Genomic DNA, 7697 nt, shown 5'->3' on the forward strand with positions numbered 1-7697 from the left:
GACAGATGTGGCTGTGGCCCTGCAGACGCCACCTGCCTCATGGTGCTCACTTCAGCCCATAGAGTGCACAGTGATCGTTGTTTAGCCAGAGAACCCCGGCAGGGGTTCGGTTACCAGGGCTGGGGAGGAGTGCCAAGAGCCCCTGGGTATGTGATAGTAGAGGGCAGTGTTGGGGGGCTTCCTGGAGGAGGCAAAGCTAGACCTGAGAACTGGCCTGTGAGTTGGAGTGGACTGGTGAAGGGGGAAGGTGGGCCCGTGCTGGCTGTGGTGGGGAATCTCCTCTTGATCCTGGAAGTGCTGGGTCCCACCGAAGGGCTGGAGGCAAAGAGGGTGGTGGGACCAGATCCACGCCTCCCAGAGCCCCAGGGCCATCCTGTGGCCGGGCCCATTGGTATGCTGCCAGTTGTCCACCTGCCGTCCGGTCCAGTCTTCCCTCCTGCTCCCTGGGCCCCATCCTGGCATTTGTGGCGCCCTTTCTGAGTGATAGAACGAGCCTTGGCTTACTGTGACCCAAGCCCTTCACTGTGTACATGGGGAACATGAAGTACAGAGATGCAAAGAGCATCCGTTTTGGCATTCCAACCAGACTGGTACCCCCTCTTCCCATCCACATGACCCCTGAAGTTGACCTTTTCTCCCTGTCCCAAGGCGAAGCTCCCACCCTCAATTGGTTTGTTCAGGAAGAAACTGTACCAATAAGTGAATTCATACTATAGTGTGAATGACTGAAAACAGTTTTGTGGCCCTGGGTGCCTTGCTTAGAAGACAGGAGCCTCCTGTGCCACCAGGCTGCTTAAGACACCACTGGACACAGAGCAGGCTAGTCCTGACTTGGCCTGTACTTTTCTCTGCTTCCCCACCTGACCCAGGGAACATCCGGGTGATCGCTCGGGTCAGGCCGATCACCAAAGAGGATGGGGAAGGACCCGAGGCGACCAATGCTGTGACCTTCGATCCTGACGATGACTCCATCATCCACCTGCTGCACAAAGGAAAGCCTGTGTCTTTTGAACTGGACAAAGTCTTCTCCCCAAGGGCCTCGCAGCAGGACGTGAGTGTGGCTCCCGTGGGTGGTGGGGGGAAGGAGAGAGAGCAGTGGAAAGAAGGGGACTCACCAGGAAAGGGAGAGATGGTGGGGGGTATACAGCAGTGTGAGAGTGGAAGGAGACAGGATGGAGAAGCCTGGGTGCCAGGGTTCCTCCCTCCTTTCCCTCTGGAGAGAAGAAAATGGGAAACTAAGACTCAGGGCCTTAGAAGCCTCTGCTGGAGGGGACAGATCCATGCACAGCCCCACCCACCACGTGGCCTCTCCCACCCACATGGCCCTTCCCACCCTCACAGCCCCCACCCACCCCATGGCCCCTCCCACCACCACAGCCCCACCTACCACGTGTCCTCTCCCACCCATGTGGCCCCGCCCACCATCACACCCCCACCCACTAAGTGGCCCCCCCCAGCTACATGGCCCCTCCCACCTCACAGCCCCCACCCACCACGTGGCCCTCTCCCACCCCGTGGTCCCTCCCACCCCACGTGGCCCCTCCCATCAGCATGACCCTGGACAGCACTGCCTCTGGTCCCTCCAGCCTGTGAGAAGCAAGTGGTCTGCGCATCAGCTCTTGTCACACCTCTGCCAAGGCCAACCTGACAGGCCTGTCTTGCCTGTGCTGTGCCATCTGCTCCTGGCTTTACCTTTGCCCCGACTCGGCTCACTGTCAGGCAGGCAGGCAGGCAGGCAGAGGCGGTGCTGTGCAGGTGATCACCCTCTGCCTTCATTTAGCAAAATGAAGGAGCTGGGGCTGGTCTCTGGAGCTCCAGAGCTGGGTGGCCCCTTCCTCAGGTGTTGGCTGGCAGCAAGCACTGTGCTGTCGTCCCTTCTGTCTTTTGACAACCAGGTTACCGTTGACGTCTAGTGCAGGTGACTTATTAGTCCTGAACTCCTCCACAGTGAGCTGGTTGCCCACATTAACATGTTGTTATTGCTGGAGGAGAGAGCAGTCGGGGGAGGTGGCTGGACTGGGAGCTGGCGGGAACCCAGGGCCCCGTGGCTCCGGGCCCCGAGGCCCAGGCAGCCCCACACCCTCCTGCCCATCTCCTCCCCAGGTGTTCCAGGAGGTGCAGGCCCTGATCACCTCCTGCATTGACGGCTACAACGTCTGCATCTTTGCCTACGGCCAGACGGGTGCTGGCAAGACCTATACAATGGAGGTGGGTGCCGGCCAGCTGAGACCAGGATTTGGACAGTGAGGACCACCCCTTGCTGCCATCGATGGGGCCTCTCCTCACTGGTCTCGGGGTTCTGCATGGTGTGTGTGTTGCCTCACTCAGTCTTCACAACCCCCCAAGTCACCAGGCCTGAAGAGGGGCCCCAGTGGCAGTCCCCGTGGGTAGGAGAAGCAAACAGACTAGAGGCAGAAGGATCTTGGCTTGAAGTCAGAGTCCGTCTCTCAGGACCAAACTCCATAAATCGCCCGCACACATCTGCCGGGCGCTCGCCATGTGGCTGCATCGTGCTGGGCCCTGGGACTCTCGGAATGAATGAGGGCAGGTCTCACCCTAGAGGAGACCCCAGGCAGCTGCAGGGACCAGCCCAACGCAGACGGGTGCAGACTGCAATGGGGCGCCCAGCTCTCACCTGCCACTCCCGGGCAGAGTGTCATCTCCCTGCTTGGGCCCGTCCCCTCTCCACGGGGCACCGGGGCCTCCAAGGCGAGGAAGAATCTTGACTACAGATAAAAAGTCTGGCCCAGGGGGTGTCTTCGGTTTGTTAGCATTTTCCTGTCTCTTTGGGGGGTGCTGTGGGGATCCTGGGTGTAGCGGGAGGGCAGGTGTCCTGGTGTCGGGACAAAGGGAGCGGACAAGGAGAGCAAGATGAGCCTTTGGCAGGAGGCACCATCTAAGGGGAGCGAGGGCAACAGTGAGATTCCCTCTCAGAAAGGCCAGGCAGCTCACCGGGCTGGGGCACCTGCCGGGGCACCTGCCAGCCCCCTGTGCCTTCCTCCACGCCCCCAGAGCCCGGCCTCTGACCTCACTGACGTCAGACCAGCATGTGGGCAGTGGCAGCGAAATCTTAGCTTCCCGGGGCCCCTTCCAGGCAGCTCAGCACCCCCTGTGTGCAGTCCCCTGCCAGGCATTCACCTGAGGGCCCTGTCGGAAGGCTCAGGGCAGCTCTGGCAGGGGTGGTGCCGGGAAATTGAGGCCCGTGGAGGGGAACGAAGTTGCTTGCAGCTGTGGCCGAGGGGGTTTGGGGGCAGACCAGCATGCAGATGGGAGCTTCCGGCACGAAGGCTGGCCTGCGAGGGGTAGCTGGGGGGTGTCACAGATACCCTGTGAGCATCCAGATGGCCATCCCGGTGTGGGGAGGGGCGCAGCTCACTGGGGTCTTGCTCCTGCCCCCAGGGGACCCCTGAGAACCCAGGCATCAACCAGCGGGCCTTGCAGCTGCTCTTCACAGAGGTGCAGGAAAAGGCGTCCGACTGGGAGTACGCCATCACCGTCAGCGTGGCCGAGATCTACAACGAGGCCCTCAGGTGGGCGGCTCTCAGGTGGAGGCGGTCAGGCCCGTGGCCCTGGCGCAGAGCCACGTGGGACGGGAAGTGGGGTCTCCCTGAAGAAGGGAGATGGGGGCTATACTTGAGGACTCTGCTGGTCCCGGCTCCTCCCCCCAGCCAGCAGGCAGGGCAGGAGGGTTCACTCTGAGCCCTGGGATGCGCAGACAGAGGCGCTCCTTTCCCCTGGAAGTGGCCTCCCCGTCCCGGCAGGGTGCACTTGTGGGAGACATGGAAAAAGGGAGTCACTGTTCCGCCTGCCTCTCCCCCCGCAGGGACCTGCTGGGGCAGGAGCCCCAGGAGAAACTGGAGATCCGGCTGTGCCCAGATGGCAGTGGGCAGCTGTATGTGCCGGGCCTGACTGAGTTCCAGGTGCAGAGCGTGGAGGACATCAACAAGGTGTGGGGCTGGGGGCTGGGGCGGGGAAATGTGGGGAGATCCCACCCAGAGCTGGGCTACTCTGGCTCAGCCGTGTCCCCACATCTCTCGGAGCCTCAGTTTCCTCCTCTGTACAATGCAGCGGGTGACACCCCTCACAGGCATTCTCGGGGACGGGGTGGTTCCAAGACTTCACCCTAAGCTCCGTGCCTCTGCCCCGCCCCCCGCCCCACCCTCCACCCCCAGGTGTTTGAGTTTGGCCACACCAACCGCACCACGGAGTTCACCAACCTGAACGAGCACAGCTCCCGCTCGCACGCCCTGCTCATTGTGACTGTGCGTGGCGTGGACTGCAGCACTGGCCTCCGCACCACGGGTGAGTGAGGACAGTGGGCAGCCTGGCCAGAGCGCCCCCGCCGCTGCCCCCAGGGCACCCGTGACCTGCCTGGTGCACTCCCTGCAGGGAAGCTGAATCTGGTGGACTTGGCCGGCTCGGAGCGTGTGGGCAAGTCCGGGGCAGAGGGCAGCCGCCTTCGGGAGGCACAGCACATCAACAAGTCGCTCTCGGCGCTGGGGGACGTCATTGCAGCCCTGCGCTCCCGCCAGGGCCACGTGCCCTTCCGCAACTCCAAGCTCACCTACCTGCTGCAGGACTCGCTCAGCGGGGACAGCAAGACCCTCATGGTGGTGCAGGTGAGGGCCTTGGGTGGGCTGGGCCAACACCACGGCCAGGGACCCCTTCCAGGTACCCAAGCTGTGTGGAGAAGGGACCTTTGTCCCCCACCCAGCTCCAAAGTCAGTGCCGCGCACCCCTCCAGTCTCCCCAGCAGACCTGGCCACACGTGCCGTGTGCCTACAAGGGCCCCTGGCTGTGAGCGCCCTCTGGCGAGCATGCTGCCCACTCTAGTTCTGTGGGGGCGGCTGGCTTGGGTGGAAAGCAAGCCCTCGTGTCCCCTAGGTGTCCCCTGTGGAGAAGAACACCAGTGAGACGCTCTACTCCCTCAAGTTTGCTGAGAGGGTCCGCTCTGTGGAGCTGGGCCCTGGGTCCCGCAGGGCAGAGCTGGGGTCCTGGTCCAGCCAGGAGCATCTGGAGGTAGGGGGACGGCACAGGCCTGTTGCAGGGGCACTGGGTGGAGACTTCCAGGCCAGGGGCAGGATTAGGGGGCAGGGAGGGAGGAGAGATGCCAGAGGGGCCGGAGCCAGAATGTGAACCCAAACCCAGTAGGCTGTTTAGTCCCAGTATTTCAGGGCCTTGGAGGTCCCAGTGGGGCCTTCGGCTGGTTGGGGAGGTGGGCCGCAGGTGGGCACACAGGTGCTCAGCGGTAACTAGGTCACTTCTTTACTCTCTCGTTTAACTCTCACAATTGAGCTGGGGCATCGCCATTGCCATGCCCATTTTGCAGAAGAGGAAGGTGTCAGGGGACTGGGAGGGGAGTGGAGGGCAGCAGGGCTGGGGGGCAGGCAGCACGGCCCCACCCTCCTGCTTGCCCCTGCCCACAGTGGGAGCCAGCCTGCCAGACGCCACAGCCCTCAGCCCGGGCTCATTCGGCCCCCGGCTCTGGGACCACTAGCCGCCCAGGCTCCATCCGGAGGAGGCTGCAGCCCTCGGGTGAGCCTTCGGGGAGGGAGTGGGTAGGTGGGTGGGTGAGCCCCATCCCCAGCAGGTCAGTCATAGCCGCTTGGCTGCCCTTATGTGGACAGGCTTTTAATTTTCTTTTTAAAAGTTTCTAAAACTCCTCTAGAGCCTGTGCCACATCCTTCCCTGGGCCCAGGAATTGGGGCAGATAGTGCAGGGTCCATTTTACAGACAGGAAACTGAAGACCCTCTCCTAGCTGGGCCGGGGGCCTGGAGGCCCAGGCCACAAGTGTCCCAGGTTGGGCTCATGGGGCACACCTTCCACAGCAGGTCTGGCATCACTAGACCTGGGCCTTAGCCCTGGGGGCGGAAAGGACAGGGCTCACTCCATGTCCCCGGCGAGGAGCGAGCAAGGTCAGAGGACTGGAAACCAGGCCTCCAGTCCCCAACTTGGCCCCAGTCGCAGAAAGACCCATCAAGTGCTTGGAGCACAAAGACAGAGGGGCAGCAGGGTCTTGAGGGGTCCTGGCCCCAGGCAAGCCCCCCAGTGAGACGCCTGTTGCTTTGATTTCAGCCTGAGGCTGAGGCTGCAGAGTCTCCAGGTGAGTGTGGGCCAGGGGCCCAGCGCCACCTGCTGCCTGGCCTCGTCTTGGGTTGTTGGGCTGTGCAGGGCGCCTGCTGCTCAAGGCTGGGTCTGTCCTTCCGCTGCCTGCTGTCTGTGTGCTTCTGCTGGGCTCCCGCCTGCTCTTGAACAGAGGCTAACAAGCGCCTCCCCCCCACAGGGAAGTCGAGGCCGTTGCCTGTCTGATGGACTGACAGGCGCATCCACCCACCATGCCAGGGGCTAGGTCCTGAGGCCTCGCTGGCCTGCACCTGCTGCAGCTGGGGGTCCGGGAGGCAGAGGCCAGAGTGAGGCCCCTCTTCTGTCTCCCCTGAGATGAAACATGTTCAGAAGGAAATGGTGGCTCTCGGCTGTGGCTCTTGGTGCAAATGACTCGGGTTGGAAGGGCAGGGGTGTCCTGCTCCACCTGGCAGGCCCAGACCCTCAGACAGTGGCCCCTTGTGGGGAGGGCAGTGGTGTCGGGAGGGTGGCCCATGCCCTGGCTGGCCCAGCTCTCCCAGGCTGCAGGGCACCCTCTTAAGTGGGCAGCTGAGGGGCCCCTGGGAGGCACAGGAACCAGAACAGGCTGGTCAGTTGGTGGGCATGCCAGGGGAAGTCCGCCAGGGGGCGCCCCACGGGGCATGTGTATGGGATGCACTGGTGTACATAGGAGCACGGCCCTGTCAGCCCCAGGCCGGGCTGTATTTATGGCGGGCAGGAGGCCAGGGGGCGGGGACTCTGTTACACCCCTCATCTGCCTGGCACCAGGCTTCCCCCCCCCCCGGTCTCTTGACATACTCCTCCCTCTGAAACCCTATTTAAGAACTTTTGGAAGCTTAGCCATTTTTATGTATTAAAATAAAAGCCTTTTTACACAAGCGTGGTCTGGAAGGGTGGGTCTCACAAGCCTCTGGCCATCAGGAGCAGGGCAGGGGCGATGGCGCCACCTGCTGGTTGCCTGCGGCCTCCAAGGAAGCCTGGCGTGTCCTGAACATCTGCAACTGGGGGGCTGGCGCCCCCCCCCTGATTGTGAGTGACCGACCCACGAACAGTGCTGGCACCTCCACCTTGTAGACGGGAAGTGAAGGCTCCGCGAGTCTTGGAATTGTCCCTGTAAGTGAACCGGCCCCAGGCGAGTGCCACCTTCCTCCCAGGGCTTATGGGACCCTGACCACCAATGCAGGGCAGCCCCCACCCCCACCATGGGGTATGTTGGTCTGGACTTGGTCCCAGCCTTAGGGGAATACTGTGCTCAATGGGCCCCCCCTCTGACAGGGGCTGAGCCACCCACTCACTGCTGCCTCGGAAGCAGAAGTGAAGCCTACTGGCTGGGGTAGGCTGGTGCTGGCCAGCCAGCACTGGGGACTCCTGCACAGAATGAAGTCCATTCAGGGCCCTCCTAGGGGGGTGTGGGGACTGCCCTCCCAGCCCTGGGCCTAAAGGTTGTCTGGGGGGCTGGGGTGCATGCTGGGCTCTGGGCCAGCACAGTGGTGGCCACGGCTGTGAGGTGGGGGTCCTGGCATCCTGCAGGATTTAGCTGTTGGCCATGGAGGGCCCAGTGCACCTCTGGGAGTGTGGCTGAGATGGAGGAGAT

General features: G+C 62.7%; 1 protein-coding gene across 6 annotated transcripts in view; it reads left to right on the forward strand.

Annotated features, from left to right (window-relative positions):
• The window catches only part of KIFC3 (kinesin family member C3), a 64137-nt gene extending 57257 nt beyond the window's left edge, over positions 1-6880 (forward strand). For 5 of the 6 annotated variants that reach the window (XM_037141474.2, XM_037141477.2, XM_037141478.2 and 2 more), the window contains 9 exons: positions 870-1051; positions 2104-2208; positions 3400-3530; positions 3824-3947; positions 4173-4302; positions 4390-4619; positions 4885-5019; positions 5427-5535; positions 6285-6880. In XM_037141474.2, the coding sequence (XP_036997369.2) occupies positions 870-1051; positions 2104-2208; positions 3400-3530; positions 3824-3947; positions 4173-4302; positions 4390-4619; positions 4885-5019; positions 5427-5535; positions 6285-6310 (1172 nt within the window). In that variant the 3' untranslated portion in view covers positions 6311-6880. Of the gene's footprint in view, positions 1-869; positions 1052-2103; positions 2209-3399; positions 3531-3823; positions 3948-4172; positions 4303-4389; positions 4620-4884; positions 5020-5426; positions 5536-6076; positions 6105-6284 lie in introns of all 6 variants that reach the window. The other variant, XM_037141476.2, reaches the window with a different exon arrangement.
• Positions 6881-7697: the final 817 nt, after the last annotated feature.

Source organism: Artibeus jamaicensis, unplaced genomic scaffold (genome assembly GCF_021234435.1).
Source record: "Artibeus jamaicensis isolate MK-2021 breed Jamaican fruit bat unplaced genomic scaffold, CSHL_Jam_final contig_3152, whole genome shotgun sequence".
NCBI classification, from domain to species: Eukaryota; Metazoa; Chordata; class Mammalia; order Chiroptera; family Phyllostomidae; genus Artibeus; species Artibeus jamaicensis.